Below are 19108 nucleotides of genomic sequence, written 5' to 3' on the forward strand. Positions count from 1 at the left end.
CTGATTCATGCTGAACTGTAATTAATTACCTTTTTTTCCTTAATGTCAAGTTTATGTTATTTTAGTACCTCCCTGTGTGGCTCCAGGAATGTTAATCATTCTACTTGGAGTCAGCTATAGACAAAAGACACAGATTTCCAAGTTTTCTAGGAGTCGTTTCTATGCTATCACATTGTCATGGAGTAGAAGGAATCTTAAAAGGTTTCCTGGTTAACTCAATATACCACAATTACTCAAAACAATTTATGGTTGATAGTCCAGTCAAATTTATTTATCCTTCTAGGCAACAATATGTTTTCATTTATATCTTAAAAAATGTTTTATTAATGCAAGTAAATATGAAAGGAAATCTGTCAAGGTCTTCACAATTCTTTTTCACCTTGAAGAGAATTTTAAACTCACCATTCTTTTTTGTTTTCTAGGTTAAATCATTCTAGTGTCTTTAATTTGCCTTCACAGAGGAGATCTTATATGTTTTCCCTTCTTTCTGATCTCTCTGGATTTTGTGAAATTTCACTAATTTTTAAAAGATTATAATTCCAAGAAAAATACTGCAGAGACAGCTTGGTGGTGGACCATCTTTTGCTAAACAAACATTGAGGAAACAGTAAATCCTGTCCTATGGAATTGTTAACATCTTCATTAGATAGATGTTCTGAGGGAATTGAACATATATTTGGTACCAAAAACCATGAAATTGTTATACAAATCTTATAATCATACCTTTTACCAAATTAGATGAAATAATGAAGTGCTTTGAAATTACGTCCATTCCATTTATTCGCCAACACAATCACTATACATTTTATACCAAGAAACATAAGAAAAGATATAATTCTTGTCCTTAGCATATTTTGATTCCCTAAGCAAAATATCGTATAAATTCAGAACAAAATCACACAGAATCTTCATAACAAAATAGAAACTGAGTCTCTAATTGTTAGAAAAATAAACAGAGAAAAGATAAAAGTCAAATTAATTTATCCAAGGGTAAGTTTTCTTAAAGTAAACTCATTTTAAGGAAGTAAGAAATTCTTAGAGGTTATCTAGACCAAATCCATTACACATGCTTCATCTTATTATGGGGGAAAGATGTATTGACAGAGAAAGGCTGTACTGATATTGAAATTATAAATATTCTTACTCATCGGTGCTTTCAAAATCAATTAAATTTAATTGGTTTCCTCTTGCCAAATGAAAATATTTTCACCCTCAAAAAAACAAAGTATTTCTAGTATGTTTACATTGCTAATATTTAAGGATATCTCAACTTGGCAAATATCTAACAGGCATGCTTGACCAAGCATTTCAAAAGAGAAATGATAGTTGATATTTGCTCTTATTAATTGGTTGAGATTTGTTCTTAAGCTCTGAAATCTGTTATTCAACAAGTTGTTATTCTCATCAACTGCTTTAAATATTTCATTTATCCAACTGCTAGGGTCTTGTGTATTTGAATTTATATCACCCACAACTAACAATGTATGCCAGAAATTCATACAAAATCTTTTCTTTAAATATGATTGAAATTTTTTAAAATCACTTTCTTCCACTACTTCTAAGAACTTAATTCTCTTTTGTTTTCTTCTTTTATCCATCAAGTCAAATATGTAACTGAAATAAAGTTGATCAGATGTATCCCCAATGGCATCATCAATAAATTCTTTTCTCATACCTCCTTCATTGTTCTTATTCCTGAACATGTTTTTGTTTGACTTTAGTAAGCATGGGTATATTTTCATCCACAAATGAAAACCCAAGGCATTTTCAATATCAGATTCTTTGCGATATGCAAATCCTCGGTCTTCCTCATTTACAGGTTGGATAATAACATTTAATATTGGGCAATGTTGACCACAAAGAGCATAGAGTTTATCCAAAGAGTCACCTTCTTGAAGCACACTATTAATCATATTATTTCTGGGCAATGGCTGGTTTTTAATAGCATCATCAGAAACAGGGTGGACTTTGTTACCAGCAGGCGTAAAAGCATGAGTGACAGATGTACATACTTTTTCTGACTGAAGATTACCTTTCTCCTCTCTATGATGATTTGGTATTCTTTCCTTGGCATAGATTTTGTTGCTAACATCTAATAAATCGTCACAAAAAGGCTCAGAATCACTAGCATGAGGCATGTTAAAATAACTGCATTTTAGTTCAAGGGGTTGAGTTAGTTCCTCCAGTTCTGAAGAGGATAGTTCAGCCATGCTTGGACCTGGGGCCAAATTTCCAAAATGTGAATATGGTACCTCATTGCTGTTATTATCAAGTAAAGTATCCACTGATGTGGTATCGCCACTGCCACACATGCCAGGATTTTCAGATGACACCCTTAGCAAATGATTTTCTTTCAGGAGCCATTTGCCTTTGTCAATCAGTACTCCTTCCTCTACCTCTCCCAGAATTCTCTTATAATCATTTTGTTTTGTATCAGATTCTATACTGTTACCCCCATAATTATCCCTCACATTAATAGTACGTTTATTTTGTCTTTCCTCCTCGAATTCCTGCAACATAGGTGAACTACTAGATACATGTTCAGAAGAGCCAAATGAATGACCTTCAGAATCATAAATACCTGATTTCCTCACACTCTGAAATTCCACAGAATTGTAAGGGCAAACCTGAGATCTGTGTGTAGGAAAAAAAGATGGTTTTACAATCTCTGTTTTACCATAAAGCTTCTCTATTGCCCTTTTAACAAATCCCATATTATATTCTTTCTCTTGAGCAAGTTCACCACTATCATTGTGGTCATCACTGGAAGTTTTATAAGGCTGTTCACTGTCACTATCTGGTCTATAATCTGACCAATCAGAAGTCACTGGAGTTCTAAAGCCTCTTTTGAAATCATGAGAGGACTCTGAATAACTTCCAGTTTCCATGCTTTTCACCATTGTTTTTACCCTCATGTTACTTTCTCTTTCATTGGTCTCCTTTTCACTATTTAATTTTGAATCATAGCAAAAAACTAAAGAAGGTGGTGTCATCCTTTTACTGATTGTCTCACAAATTACACCATTTTTTCTTTCTTCTTCTATAATGTTCCTATTAGAGATATCTATCAATTCTAAATTTTTACTATCCTCTAATTCTTTTTTGATTAATTCTTCAGTGGCTTGCTCTCCAGCATTTACCTCTGTATTAAACATACCAATGTCCTGGCTTTCTAACTCTTCAGAAGATTCCAATTCTGAAATATTTCTTTCACTTGAAGTCACACTGTTAGTTATTGAGTCTGGTTCTTCAGAAGTCCTTGATTCTTCCCTATCAAAGGATGGATGTGCACTTTTATCCTGAAATTTCTGTAGTGAACAATTTTCAAATTCATCTAGAGAACTATGTTTCTTATCAAATTCCAGTTCAGTTTCCTTTAGCACACCACCACAGCGGCTTAAATTAATGACATTTTGATGTGACACCAATGTATTAAAGCCATTTTTATAACCAGGGTCTGACAAAATATTTAGGTCTTTCTCAACTTTGTCATCTCTTTTTAACCCTTCAGTTAATTCCAAGTTATCAGTATATGTGTTTTCTTTGGAATTTAAAAAGTCAGTGGTATTGAAGACTTTGACAGGAATGTAGGATTCATCATTTGGGCATGACGCCTCATTGATATGATTCTCCTTTTGAGCACAAGCCTTATGGGAAGAAACAGCATCAGTGAGTGAACAGACCTCTCCTAGGAAAGAAGCCGTATTCATGGAGGTCTGATCCATGGCATAATCATCACTAGGACTAAAAGTGTCACTGGGGTTACCAGACTCTTTTGGAGAATAATTCTTATTTGTAGTGTTCATCTCACAAGGAGAGCAAGTCATTCCCAAAACACAGACTTCAGGGGCACAGACCTCACTGGCAGAGCTGCCTCTATCCAAAGATAATATTTTCTGTGTTCTTTTGTTTTCATTACACTCAGGAACTCTCTGAGTGCTGGCTGTGGAATAATTTTCAGAAAGACCTGCTGGAACTACATTTTCTTCTTTCTCACTGAGTCTGAAATGATTTGTGGTTGACTCCACTAAACTGTCAACAGCAGCCTTTAAGTCATCAGCTTCCTCTTTGATGGCAATGTGCTTTAAAATCTCCAACAATGCAAGTGTTTCTGAAGATCTCTTGGTAGTCTTGTGAGCATCACCTTGACAGAAGCTATTGATATTTCCCTTTAAGTTTAGCACCAAGAGCCAAGCTAGAAGGAGATTAGTGGATGAATTACATATTACAGAAGGAAAAGGAACATCTGGAAGGGAACTTGGCATTTGAACAACTCCATTTTGAGTCTTATGAATACCAGGAACTGAAGCTTGAAGTTCACGAAGCAACAGGACTGGTAAGAGGTCTTTTCGATTTTCCTCTTCCATAGGACCTACTTGAATAGCAGCCTCTACATTTTGCCCTTTTCTAGTTGGATTAATTTCTTGGTAAACAAGGTTTATCTCTGGTTCTGATTTTTCAGCAGACACATGACTTTTAGTATTATGATCATTAAGAGCTAACTGTGACAAAGCATCATGTTCATGCAATGAAATCAAGTAAGCATCATTCAAAGATCCAACCAGGCTCTCACAGAAATCATTGGTAAGTTCTTCATCATTATCTTTCACAGTAAGAGATTTGCCTCCCTCTCCATACAGATTATCTCCTGCCAAATTGGCTTTTTTAGTTATGTGCTTATTACTTTTCATAAGAATATTATTTCTTTTTCCATAACTTATAAGAGGATTCTTCCCTGGAAAATCATTATTGTTAGAACTTATCACACTTATTTCATTTTTGCATATTGGAGCTAATTTTCTAGGTTGTAAAGTTAGATATGGATTTATGTCCTGCAACCAACTATGTATGTAATTTTGAACAGAATGATGGGCAATATCCTCAGAAAAACCATCTTTTTTCAAAGAAGCTAAGAAATTTGCCCTGGTTGTAGCATGTTGTTTACTTACAATAGCACCTGATTTCAATTTATCCTTTTTTTGTTTTTTCTGGCCTCTTAAAGTTATGTGTGAATCGTTAACTTTTGAAATTAAACTCTTCTTTGACATTCCTTTCAAATACCCAGATGCCATTTCTGCTTGAGAAGTTTTGGGGTTTTGCTCAAGGAGGTTAAATACATGAAATAAACTCTGATCTTCAAAAGTACTTTTGCAATATTTAGATTCATTATGAGGAAACAAGTTATCTCCTTGACCAATTTCTCTTTTTTTAGGTCTTCCTAAACTTACTTTCTTTCGTGGTCTGGATTTCCTTTTCACTAAAAGTCCTTGAACTTTAGGATTTTTAGTATTTAATTTATTTCTGGAGAAATTCTTAGAAATCATGGTATTAAAATTACTTTTGGAACGAAGATGATCTGATTTAATGACTATATCACTTGCCTGTAAGTCTTCCTCACAAAGTATCCCTCCTCTAAGGAGACTGTGGGAATCTTGCAATATGGGTTCTCGTGCAATTCTACCACCTATGTTTATTCTCTCTTTCTTATTGGGCATCCCTTTAGCTGTAATCTGCCCTTCCTGATACCTGGAGCTTATTACCTGTTGTCGTGACTTCCTTTTCTTTTTGCCAGTAACAGAAGACAAACTCTTTTTTTCATTTTTTGGAAGTTTTGTTAAACCACATTGAGCAAATTCATTAATTAGTCTGTCAATTCCTGTGTTGACAATAGAGGATGCTGATGGTGGAGCTTCAGAAATACTTTTGTCAGTTCCAGAGTTGTTACTTGAAAAATGAGTTGCATCTGCCGAAACAGGACTGAACCTATCATTGGTGTTATCATAAGTTCTGAAGTTCTTGATACAAGTTTTGTTGTCTGAAATAATACTGTCAACTACACCTTCTTCCACAATTGAATTCTCTGATATAGCTGATGGCAAGCCATTATTAGACATCTCTAACATCTTCTGACTTGTAATTTCTATAACACCAGCACTTACTGCACTTGATTTGACCAGTCTACTTTTCTGTTTTCTATCTAACGATGACTCCATCTGTTCATTGTTATTGATCTGAACAAGTACTGGTTTATTAGATACTGATGACATTTTACTGCAAGAATGTGTGAACATGTGATACTCAGATTTGTTTTCCCCACGTTCCCTTTCTTCACTATAAGAAAACTGTCCAATCATTTTCTCCTGAACCTCAGTTTCAGACATTAAGGTCATACTCCCTATCACAGATTTCTTCTGTCTTACTCTCCTTGGTCCAGGTGTAGGGGGCCTATAAAAATGATGCTTTGCTTGACCCTGACTTCCCTGAATGATATCTGTGTCCATAGCAGCATTCTCCCAACTAGCAGAACTGCACGTTTCAGCCTCTTGATCTGTCATTTCAGCATTTAACTCTTCTGCCAAATTGCCCCCTTTATTGAAGCCTTTTGCCAGAGGTGAGACATCTGCAGACAGTGAACATTTTGTAAGCTCTAAACTAGGAGATCCACTGTCTATTTTTCTTGAAATATTCCTTATCTCACTCTTCTCATCATTATTAGAAAGATCAGCTTTAGTGACAGTGGTTGTCCATTTTATGGTTTCCTCCTCTTTTATATTGAATCGAACTTTCATCTCAACTGTCATAGTGCCATCTTGATTAAAAATAATTGCCTTCTCAATATCATCTTCAGAAGGATATATTGATAAACTCTGAGAATCATTTTTTTCTAAGGCCAAGTAATGTTCAGGAGCAAAAGAACAGTCTGAGTAGCAATCATTGTTATGTGTTTTGTCAGAAGAAACAGAATAAATCTGAGACTTTGTACTTGAAGGCATACGTATGCTCACTTTCAAGATTTTAAGAATAAAAGATACCCACATCAAAATATAATATGGAAGGCAGAGAAGTAATAAACATCCAGTGGAATAGGCAGCAAAGAAAGAAAAGAAAAAAGGAAATAATTAGTAAAAAAAATATTTTCTGTACTTCATAATATAATATTATTGATAGATTTTTGAGCTCTATATATTTAATGGTTATTTGAGAAAACTTACTGTAATATTAGTACATTTCTTCAAACCATGCTTTATAAAAGACCTATAATTCCATTTCAATGAGGAGATTCACAGAATTTTCATTTTAACACATTTAATAAGGTCATTTTAATTAAAAAACACATAAATTTCTAAGGATTCTACCAAAAAATAAAATTCTTTTGTAGGTTTTTCTTTTGCCATTTTGTTTCCCAATACTGAAACTATAGTCTAACTAAGAACTGCTTATCTATTCAAACAGGGAAAATAATAATTTATGGTGGTACTCATTTTCCTATCTGCATATAACCAAAAGAGATATCTGTAGCTTTATGAAATCAGAAACATTTTTAGAATTTATTTAAGACTGGATTAATAAAGTAATAACTTTCAATTTACTATTCACTAATCACTTTTAATTAATATTTACTGTTCTCTTTTGGATCCTACATATAATAAATCAGCTATACCAATTTAGAGAACAGAGTTAGACTTAAGCCTGGATATTAGGTTCTTTTTAATGTGGATCTTTAGCATTAACTGATTACTCATGGCACTCCCGCTTCTTAAATTCAATCAAATTTCTATTAGCAGTCTGTACAGATTTGCATACACTTGCCATCAGGTAAACACCTTTAACATTTCAAAGTTAAAAACCAGAAATATCTTCTCTTATTTCTTCTATACTTTCACTGAAATTGTAAATAAAAATATCTCACTTCTAATTTTTTGAAGTAAAATGTAATAAAACCCTCAGATTCCCTAAAGTAATCAAAAATCATATTTAACAACCCATTATCAGGTAAAAACAATAAATTATTTTAGGCCAGGCACAGTGGATCACACCTGTGAACCTACCACTCTGGGAGGCTGAGCAGGGTGAAAAGCCTGAGCTCAGGAGTTTGAGACCAGCGTGAGCAAGAGCGAGACACCCATCTTGTCAATAGAAAAACAGAAAAACCTAGCTGTGGCGAGCTCCTGCAGTCCTAGCTATTCAGAGAAGGCTTAAGCAAGACAATCTCTGAGGTTGCTGTGAGCTATAATGCCACAGCACTCTATCCAGGGCAACAAAGTGAGACTCTGTCTCAAAAAATAAATAAATAAATTTTTTAAGCCTTTAAAAAATATATATAATCATTTTAGTAAAATGACCAAAATGAAATAGTACTACCATACGTATAACATATAGCATTAGGAAGCCAAATACCGGCTCGGCGCCTATAGCTCAACCGGCTAAGGCGCCAGCCACGTACACCTAAGGTGGCGGGTTCAAATCCCCAGCCCAGACCCTCCAAACAACAATGACGGCTGCAACCAAAAAATAGCCGGGCGTTGTGGTGGGCGCCTGTGGTCCCAGCTACTTGGGAGGCAGAGGCAGGAGACTCGCTTGAGCCCAGGAGTTGGAGGTTGCTGTGAGCTGTAATGCCACGGCACTCTACCCAGGGGGACAGCTTGAGGCTCTGTCTCCAAAAAAAAAAAAAAAAAAAAGGAAGCCAAATAGGAGCATTAATAATTGTCCATTGAATACATCCACCACAAAGTAATTAAATGACAACAATAAATAATAAATGAGTTCATCCTCATTAAAAATAAGAGAAGACTACTAGCTAAAATATAAATTCTCCCATGTCTAAAGAGAACAAAAGTGAAAACAAGTATAAATGCCAATCAGTACCTCAGCAAAGAGCTAAAGTCTGCCTAGAAATATTGAGTACAATTAATAATGACATTAGCCATGCCTGCATAGGGAATTTATAGCCTTGGGCTTCAAGAGGCCCTCTTTCTTCCCTATCCAAAAGATAATCCCACATCATTACAGCAGAGGCTAAGGAACCTAAATTATTGTTAAACAATATGAATTAGCTGCATGAAACTATTTTTAATAAATCAAAAGTGAATTTAAAGACCCGTGATTTTCACAGGAATAACTTCAGACAGTAGAGTATACAGCATAAATTTGACAAAATACAGTCGCTCCACTGACCTACTGAGCTCAGATATGAATGCTGCACAGTATATTTAGAGAAAACTCTGCAACTACCAGAGGTGTCACTTACATAGATCCACAGAATTCCTCTCCAAAGCAAGAAATGCTGACATTTTTAACTATATATTTTATGCAAAAAAGCATACCTCATGAATTTAAATAAATATGTCATTGGAAAAAGTGTAAAAAAATTATCAGGTAATCTGCATAAGTCCTTCCAACTATAAATATAACCAATATAGTCTAGACTGTTTTTAATCCTCTCGTATTTTCTCTTCTGTAATGAAGGAAATTGGTGACATAAGCATGAGTTTTTGTTGTTGAAGGAAAAAAATACATATCAAGGCTAAAAATATGGGTTGTATAAGTGACTTACTCTTTCTTCTTTCTGGCCTCACATTTCCCTTGGGGTGCACACGACGAGAGATCCCTGGCAGTCTAGCAGGAAGCAAGTACTTTTGAATGCCATAATTTCCTGGTTTAAAAGGCTCCCTTCCTGCTGCTACCACAGCTCCAGAGCTCAGAACCACTGCCTGTAGACTGGAAACCTAGAAGAAACCAAAGAGTTACGATCCTTCTTGGGAAAGTTTTGCTCTTTCCATAGGATACTTTTACGACTTTAAATCAACTCTACACCCTCTCAGGCTTTAAAAAGATACTTTTCCCACCAAAGAGGAGAAAAAAAAAATTGGAAACACCAAATGCGGGGCCAGGGTGGGGGAGCAGCTCAGATTCCCCTTTAAAAAATACTACTCTTGGTCCCTCATTTTCAAAAAATATTGTCAATAATGATGCTCAGGAAACAGAAAAGGGGAGGGAAGGTGGGCCAAATAAGAGACCCCTGTCAGATTCTCACCAGAAAACACACACCGTTCATGGGCTCACACAAACACTCACACTCATATACACATGCACACACGCAAGCGAACACACAGCACATCCAACGCGAGCTCAGATGTGAGAAGCCCCTCAACTGCTCACCCTCCTTCCATCTGTGGAGTACAGCTTGACCACTGGGCACTGCATGACCACCGTCAGGTGCTGCAGAAAAGCCTCGAAGCTCTGGGTGACCCTCCTACTCAGAAGGACTGCTCGCTTCGTCCGTGCGTCGCCATTCCTGAAAACCACCAGCTTCCTCGGCCCGCGGGGCATGCCGGGAGCTGCAGCGGCTATGGGGCAGGGCGGCACATGCGCACTGACTGCTCGACTGCTGAGCCAGGGCCGCGGACGCCGACGGGCCTTGTCCAAGTCCACCGGCTGCACCTTCCTGCCGTGAGAGCACAGGTAAGACTCGCCATCCTCCAGATCCTCCAGGCGCGTGATGCTGTGCCTTCCCTGCGGGGTGCTGATGTTCCTCACTCCGAAAGGCAGGGGTACCTTCCTGGACAAGTTATCCAGCAAAGCATCAAAAGTCTTAAAGGAACGAGGGTTGACCACCACCCTGACCCCACCGAATTGAGGGTCTCCGCTCTTGTAGAAGCTGATCCGTTTGGCCACAATTGGATTAGTTACACTGGAATAGCGAGAGGGAACTTGACCTTCAGAAGAAATAGGATGAATCATGGAAAAAGTAGTAGAAGGGGTTTCACTCATTTTGGCTGAGACCTAGAGAGGAAAGAAAATTGTTCATCTCCTGAATGACAGCACCACAGAGAGTAATGCAAGTACGTGAGTATAGCTGTAGACATCCAGGATATTCCTGGGAGTTATTCTTTTATTCATGTATTCATTCATTATACCTGTTAATTTTGAAAGATAGTTTTATGGGACTTACAATAAGACATAAATGAAACGGTTAAGTAAGGATATTTATAATTTAAAAATTAAAAACAACCTCTGTGCATTATAAAGGCCAAAGTAAATAATGACATGTACACTCATGCAATGGAAAACTATGCAACCATCAACAACACAACTTTATAGATATGTATTTTTGGCTTGTAAATATCATCATGACATATTGCTAACCAATGGAAAACTATGCAACCATTAAACACAGTTTCACTGAGCTATATTTTTTAGCATAGAAATATGATTGGGACCTATTACTCAGCAAAAAAACCTTGTAAAACATATTCTGGCTTAAAAATGAGGATACAGTCTGAGAAATGCATCATTAGGAAATTTCAGCCTCATATGAACATCACATATCTGAGTTTAAATCTACACAAACCTAGATGATATACCCTACTACATACCTAGTTCATATAGCCTATTGCTTCTAGGCTACAAACCTGTACAGCATGTTTCCGTCCTGAATATTGTAGGCAATTACAACACAGTGTTTATGTATTTATGTATCTAAACATATCTAAATATAGAAAAGGTACAGTAAAATACAGTATTAAAATCTTTTGAGGCCCGGCGTGTCCTTGGACTTAGAGAGCGGGACGTCCGACTTCCAGCTCGGGATTTTGGTACTGTCAGCAACCAAAGAGCGAATTAAATATGGGTGATGTTGAGAAAGGCAAGAAGATTTTTGTTCAGAAGTGTGCCCAGTGCCATACTGTGGAAAAAGGAGGCAAGCACAAAACTGGGCCAAATCTCCATGGCCTCTTTGGGAGGAAGACAGGTCAGGCTGCTGGCTTCTCTTACACAGATGCCAATAAGAACAAAGGCATAACCTGGGGAGAGGACACACTGATGGAGTATTTGGAGAATCCCAAGAAGTACATCCCTGGAACAAAAATGATCTTCGCTGGCATTAAGAAGAAGGGAGAAAGGGCAGACTTGATAGCTTATCTCAAAAAAGCTACAAATGAGTAATAGTTGGCCATTGCCTTATTTATTACAAAAGAGAAATATCTCATGGCTTTTTTTTTATGTGTACCATAATTTGATTGGTCTCATTTACCAGAATTCAGATCATGAATGAGTGACAGAATATTTTTGTTGGACAGTCCCGATTTAACTAAGACTGGCTTGTGGTTAAATGAATATGATCGGTTTTTTGGATTTTGATAGTGATTCCAGTTCAATAAATGCTATCACTGTTTTCCATTTCTAAAGATATGTTCAGATTTAGTGATGTTTACCTTTTCACAAAGGTAGTCAATTGCCATCCCAAAGTCTATCGAAGATTGGTTTTATATTAAGATTTATATAACTGATAATGTGAATATATTTAAATACTGGAGAAATCCCCTCACTGTCTCAGAACCAAGCAAGACTCACTGATGTTTTAATTGGTGTTCCGTTAGCCTATTAAAGGTGAGGGCTGGAGAGAAGGTAGCAATGTTTGCTTTGTACTTTTAATCTTTATTATGCCAATCTAATTTCCCTGGATCTACTAAAATGCTGCCTTTTATTTATCGAAAGGCATTTTAGTGTGGTTTATGTGTAACGTCAAATAAAGAATATTTAACATTTCTCTTATAGACAATCTATAAGGCCATGCTTTTAAAAGTCAATATGTCAAGAAATGGCAAATTAAACTTGAATTATTTACTACCTAAGTCAGGCTAAGTTATAATTTGGGATTGTCTTTCAACAACTCTTCAGAAACACATAAAACTGTTTAACAACTGTATTGTGTGTGATTGGTAATGGTGCTTTTGCCAACTCATTACGTGGATTAAAATAGAAGAGATATACACAAATTTTAAAATTATGTGTGATCATAACATAATTAAAAACAAAAATCATAGGTCACAAAAAAAAAAAAAATCTTTTGAGACCATTGTCATATGTATTACACTGCTGACTGAAACATCATTACATAGCACATGATTATGGGAATGGGGAAAAGTCCAGAAATATATAACAGCCTGTTGTTGATGGTGGTTATCTCTGGATGGCAGGATTATAGATAATGTTTGTGTCTTTAATACATTGCTAAATTTTGTGAATCTTTAAAATTAACAGTTAATACTGCACAGTTTTAAAAATAACAAAAAAAGAGACACAAATCAGAAACTATCCAGAGTTTTGTTTTTTGGTTTTTTTTTTTTTTTTGAGACGGAGTCTCAAGCTATCCCCCTGGGTAGAGTGCCATGGCATCACACTCACAGCAACCTCCAACTCCTGGGCTCAAGGGAGTCTCCTGCCTCAGCCTCCCAAGTAGCTGGGACTACAGGCGCCCACCACAACGCCTGGCCATTTTTTGGTTGCAGCCATCATTGTTGTTTGGCGGGCCGGGGCTAGGGATTCGAACCCACCGCCTTAGGTGTATGTGGCTGGCGCCTTAGCCGCTTGAGCCACAGGCGCTGAGCCTATCCAAAGTTTTATAATTCATCATTTTAGTCCTTCAGGTCCTAGCAATAAAGGGAAAGTGGGAAACAGGAAAAGGTTTTAAAGTTCAAATTGTCTGTTTCAAACTGTCTATTGGATAGAATCAAATGAGCTCCATTTTTTGGAGGAAAATGTACCTGGCGTTAAGTTCTAGGAGGAAGGTATCACATAGTTCCTTAAATAAGGGCCACATGTATATTAAGAAAGCATCAGATGTTTCCACTGCAGATTGGAGAAAATGCAGGCAAATCATCTGACAATCACTTATCTGCTTTGGGAAACAGCGCACTACACTAATGTTCTTTGAATGAAAGATGAAATTGCTGTGGGCTGCTAACAATGGTACAATCTGGTAACTGCTCCCACTAGTAGTTCTAAAATTAAAACTTTGAGAGGGAATTCAAGAAGAGACATTTTCAGCAAACCACTGAGGTTTTTCTTTTCCGATTCTCAGTGAAACGAGAGTCTGATTTACAAATGAGCAGCTTGGAGTTTATTTGGTTCTGGGCTTATTTTTCCTTGTGTCCTTTTTTGTCTATTTCCTACTGTTTTAAATCAATGTAATTATTAGTGTCTTTTGACAAAGTAAGAAAGCCCTCCATCCTTGAAGATAAATGGAATAAAAAAATAGATATAATTGGTGTTATAGAGATGGGAAAAGGCATGTTTATCATTATAAATCAGCCATAAATCTGGCCCAAATCACCTACATAAATGTTTGCAACCTACTCTCTAAGTATCTTCATATATTTCCAATCCAATTTGCAAATCTTATTTATATGTAATTTAGGAAAAAGCATTTGAAGATCAGTCTCTCCTTCTCCTTTCTGCAGAGGTCTAAAGTAATTATAGTGCTCAAGACCAAAAGGTAGCTGTAGTGTAGCAGCAGGTGTGTGCATCAGGAGCTGGGGAATCCGGCTTTGCGATGGAGATGGAGTCAGCAAAACTGTGACCTCTTCTCATCCTCATCTGATAAACTGTACTCTGACCTTGGGCTGGCTGCTTAATCTCCATGCCCTCATCAACCGTAAGGAGAATGAATTCATTCTGTATCTAAATAAGACTTCAGAACTCTTTGCCTCCAATTACTTTTCGGGTTGGTTTATTTACATGTTCATTTCAAATTATTTCAAATGAATAACATTTGAGATACATTTTTCACTAATTTTGGAAAATGATATTTATGTATGTGTAACTACATTAAGAGACTTTTAAAGTCACTTGTTTTCTGCCTGGATCTCACTATTTGGAGAACTGTTAACCTGGTGATCACTTTGTAAACACATTTATGTGAGCCAATATGCTAAGATGTTTGTGGATAGTTTGGTTTGGTTCATTTTTGGCTAAAATAAGAAAAAAAATATATTTCATCCTGGGACCAGAAGGGAGAATATGAAAGATAAAAGCAATAATAGGAGAAAGGCAGCCCTCATTTCCCTATCCCACTGCTGCCCAGCACTGAGCACTGGTTTTGAAAGGCAGAAGCAGAAGGTACCATGCCTGGATAACATGCCAGATGCCCAACAGTGGAGAAGCATTTGCAGAGAAGGTACCTACAACAGGTGGCTACCAGACAGCAACTTGTTGATGAGGAAGTTATAACAAAAACAAAGCAGACATATAAGTTTGATCCTCACTGCAAATAAGAGAATCTCTGGGAACTCCTAGATGTCACTGGGGAAGTTTCAGGGAGTGTCAAGATACTGGATACTTTCAGGGTAGGGCTTAAGAGCCCATGGTAAGGTGGGTCTTGTGTGTAAAACACAAATGAGATGAAAATTCATGTTCATTCAGTGCACAGTGTTATCATAGAGAAGAGGATGCAAGCCAGATTCTTTCCAAAGAAAGTGGAAGCTTTGCCCGGTCCTAACCATATGCATTTCTAACCAGGTCTATGGGAAGTTCACAGAGTAATTCAATAACACTTGAAGAAGAGTGGGATGCCAAGAGAATATCAAAGAGGGGTGGTTTATGCAGCCTGAAGGATTGGGGGGTGTAGTGGAGATGCAGGAAGAAAGCAGAGATGCTGTGGCAGCTAGCCAGCACATGAGAGCAAGATTCGCAGTATGTTTAAGTCCTGACAGCATCGTGTCCCCTTTTGTGAAACCAGACCTCCATAACTGTAAGTGATCCTGTCTTAATTGTGCCACTTTACTAGTCAGTTTTAAAAACCAATTAGGACTTGGATGGAAATTATGCCATGTTTCTTTACATCCATTTTTATTAATAAGGTTGATTCTAGCCCTCTAAAGTTGGGATAAGGCAGTAATATACTTAGGGACTCCCTAGGGGACAAACAAATAAAGCAGCCTGAAATGGTTAATTCTTCTCCAAGAAGTTTAGGATGAAAGAGAAGTGGAGGTGGGAAGAGATAACCAGGAAATTATAGTATATTAAGGTCCTCCGCTTTCATTACTACTGACTTCCAGAGAGGTAACAAGGAAGCTGGTGTACAAAATCACTTTACCGCTCCCCAACTTGACATCTTGTCACCAATAACCTCCCAGCTTCTCAGCAAAAAGAAGAGCCATTGCCTAAAGTTAGACCATGGAGCTCTCATAAATACTTTAATTGCTTTTTACAATTAGCATATTTTCAACACTCTTTTGTTCCTTAGTCTCAACCATAGTTAGGCTTATCTGTGCCATCAATGGATTCAGTCATGCACTCAGTGTGTTGGACATTGCATTTAAGGCTGTGCTGCTCAGAATGAAATACAGTCGAACCTCCATAGTTGACCACCTCCCTGCATTAACCACCTCCTTAAGTTGACCTAATTTTCATATACCAGGCATGTACCACACATACTCCAGGGACATTCCTTATGTTGCTACTTCCATATGGTGACCAGTTTGTTACAATCCCTTGGATGGTCAACTTACAGAGGTAGTTGCCTTTAATGAAAGGACTATGCCTTCACTCTTCACTCCCCCAGTCACTTGACAAAACACAACAAATTTAAAAATACATACGCTGTTTCACTAATTATAGTTTAAATTTAATTTTCTACCACATAGTAGGAATTCAGGCAATTCATAAATAATAAAACAGAAAATTAATACAGACAGAATGTTCATTCTTACAGTAATTCAAAAACTCAATGTTACAAGGATTAGTTCATTTCAAATATCTATAACTCTCTGGGATAGAATTGGGGCAAAAGGGATTCAAAAAGGAAGGATACCACTGTGGTAGTCACAGCATTGTTGAATTACAAGAAGCTTCCTTTTTCTTTAATGTTGCACTGATTTCTATAACTAGTATAGAGCACTTTTATAAGCAGAACCAAAATAAACTTTATTCATTTGAATAAACTAGAATTGCTTGGTTTCCTGATACAGAAGTGCCCTCTTGCTTCCATATCAGCATATTGTGAAGATTGCTGACATAGTGGGATAAAAGGCAATGATTACTAGTAACATTCATTCTTTTTCTAATAAGGATAGGACACAGATATCTAGATATAAAATAGAGAACAAAATACAACTAGCAAACACATCATTTTCAAAAGAAAGATTTCAAATAGTTTTGTACTTACCAGAACTTGAAACTTCCTTATAAAGAAAAGGAAAAGATGGGTAAGTTGTTTGAATAGTTCAGATAAATGTCACTGTATATGTAACCTTATTTTGTGCAGAGAAACTAATGTCTTTGGATTTACTCTCAACGTGTCTACCCAGGGATTGAGTACAGCCAATTAATTTAATCCAAGGTGATGCTAATCGCCAGACAGAACGCACTAACCGGTTCCTAGCATGCTCTGCAGTCCTGAAATCTTCCTCATTAGACTTTCGCTTTATTGTGCTTACCTAGTGTTGTTCTCCAGAAAATATACTTTACAGATTCACAAGCATTTCTCTCACAGACAACCTTAAATCCTCATTTGTTTGCGTTAAAGGGGGGGAAATGTTATTCTGCTGCCAAAAATGAAATTGTTTGACATTTTACCTTTCTGATAAGTGTTCCTAAGTATTTGCTCCGGATAGTCACAAGAAAAGAAAAGAAGCCAAGCGTTTGTTTTGTTTAGGGTCTCCTGCCCATCACCTCATCAATTTAGGATCTCCCGCCCATTACCTCATCAATGTAATTCTAATGGAAATGACTGTGCTGTACACAACTTGGCTACTGAGCATAACACAGGACAAGGAAGAGGAGCAGCACATGAGGACGTGAAATAATTTTATGCTTCAGCATACCTAGAACTCTCACACTGTTTTGTTTACTGGTGGAGGGATTTGAACATGGTTCAGGACTTTGTCACATATGAAGTCCCCAGATGGCACCTGATCCCCTTTGGTGTAATCTGATTTGAAGATGCATCACCTAATCAGATTTCTTACAAGGCTTCCTGCCTCAGCTCTGAACAACAAAAACAAGGTAAGGGGTCCTTTGAGGAAGACGGACCAGGTTCAAGCATATGCCCTACAATGATGTCTCCAAACAGATCACAAAAGCAAAAAGATCACACAACTGTACACTCTGCCTCATAAACACAGACTTCAGCACAAACCATCTATTAGAAAGTAAAAGAGAAAGAAATAGAGACAGAGGAAGGGAAGGAGGGGAGAGAGAGAGGTATAGGTGACAGAAGCAATTCTGTTTGACTTTGATTAAAGCTTGTTTATAATTGTGATCTACGCAAAGACATCGCTATTGAATCAATGAGGAAATGTGTGTTCACAGGGCAGCAGTAGGAATTAATGGCATCATTAGCAGCTGCAAATCAAAGTACAAATTTTTGAAGTTTGGAGTTAGATCACCTCTAAAATAGCTAATGATTGATGAGGCATTTCTTTTGACTTTTTTCTTGAGTTCTAATGTGTAATCTATGTCTGATAAACAGTTCATATCAATCAACTCTATTTTGACACTGAAGGATTTTCAACTAAACTGATTCCTTTGGGGAACTTTTAGGAAAAGTAAAATTTCTTAGATGTAAGACAGCAGAAAAGGAACTCCTTTTCTAAGCATCTCCCATAATATACACTCCACTCCCACAAACCCAGTTGGGAATGGAGAGAGGTACACCTGTTGCCCAGTTGTGCTACCACACTTTTTCCCTGGCATCACTTGTCTTTGGCATATGCCATTGTGTATCTAAACCACTGCTTCTCTAGCTTGAAGGTGCACACGAATGTCCTGGGGTTCTTGTTAAAATGCAGTGTCTGACTCAGTAGATCTGGGGTGAGAGCTGAGAGTCTGCATTTATTATAAAGGTGATGCTGCCAGTGCTGCCAACTCTAGCCCACACTTTAATTATTGATCCTAAAATGCTAGAGGCGTCTATGACAGAGTTCATATTAGGCTTCTCCCCTGCTCATGCCTTCAATAGCCATGACCTCTGAGACTACTCGTTCATCATGTCTAAATTCTATAAAATTCTGTCTGGTCACTGCTGACAGGGGGCCAGTGGATAGTGGTTAGGTGTGCATTCATTAAAGTTGGTCAGACTTCAGTACAAATCCTACCTCCCTCACTTAACACTCAGGCTATTTACTTAATTCTTCTGGGTCTATTTCCCTGGCCATTAAATGCAGAAAACTATCTACCTTATCAGCTCATTGTGAGGGTTACATAACATAATACATATTATGTGTTTGGCAAGTCCCTGAATGTCATAAGAAGTTTCAATAAGTATAAATTATTGTTTTGCCATAAATGTTTTATTTTGAAATGACCCCACACCCTTGCTTGCCACACAAATTGTGATCTGACTTCAGGCTACTTTTTCAATTTCATCACAACATTTACTCTGTAATTTGAATTATTTGACCTCTCTTAAATATGGCTCTTTGTTTTTGCATATATTATTTCCTTTTCTTACAATGCCTCCTCATAGCTTTCTATTGCCACCCACCTTGCCATCCCTTCCTTCAATACTCAGTTCATCTGAGAAAACATTCTTTTTTTTTTTTTTTTT

General features: G+C 37.1%; 2 protein-coding genes across 2 annotated transcripts; one reads left to right on the plus strand and one right to left on the minus strand.

Annotated features, from left to right (window-relative positions):
- Positions 1-1172: 1172 nt before the first annotated feature.
- Positions 1173-16835, minus strand: RP1 (RP1, axonemal microtubule associated). The gene is made up of 4 exons (XM_012807573.1): positions 16727-16835; positions 9940-10563; positions 9335-9506; positions 1173-6784 (listed from the first exon to the last, which is right to left on the minus strand). Exons 2-4 carry the CDS (start codon positions 10549-10551, stop codon positions 1173-1175), a joined length of 6396 nt encoding a protein of 2131 aa, XP_012663027.1. The 5' UTR covers positions 10552-10563; positions 16727-16835.
- Positions 11342-11966, plus strand: LOC100952744 (cytochrome c, somatic). The gene has a single exon (XM_012807574.1). It carries the CDS (start codon positions 11407-11409, stop codon positions 11722-11724), a length of 318 nt encoding a protein of 105 aa, XP_012663028.1. The 5' UTR covers positions 11342-11406; the 3' UTR covers positions 11725-11966.
- Positions 16836-19108: the final 2273 nt, after the last annotated feature.

The sequence above is a fragment of the Otolemur garnettii genome, unplaced genomic scaffold (assembly GCF_000181295.1).
Source record: "Otolemur garnettii isolate 467f Iridium unplaced genomic scaffold, OtoGar3 scaffold00071, whole genome shotgun sequence".
NCBI classification, from domain to species: Eukaryota; Metazoa; Chordata; class Mammalia; order Primates; family Galagidae; genus Otolemur; species Otolemur garnettii.

What these genes read in the sequence shown, in the direction of transcription:
- RP1 (XM_012807573.1), bottom strand. Translation starts at nt 10,551, where the DNA reads ATGAGTGAAACCCCTTCTACTACTTTTTCCATGATTCATCCTATTTCT. An exon ending in ACTCCACAGATGGAAGGAGG is followed by an intron (nt 9,507 to 9,939) that starts GTGAGCAGTTGA and finishes GGTTTCTTCTAG; the next exon opens with GTTTCCAGTCTACAGGCAGT. An exon ending in GAGGCCAGAAAGAAGAAAGA is followed by an intron (nt 6,785 to 9,334) that starts GTAAGTCACTTA and finishes AAATCTTGAAAG; the next exon opens with TGAGCATACGTATGCCTTCA.
- LOC100952744 (XM_012807574.1), top strand. Translation starts at nt 11,407, where the DNA reads ATGGGTGATGTTGAGAAAGGCAAGAAGATTTTTGTTCAGAAGTGTGCC.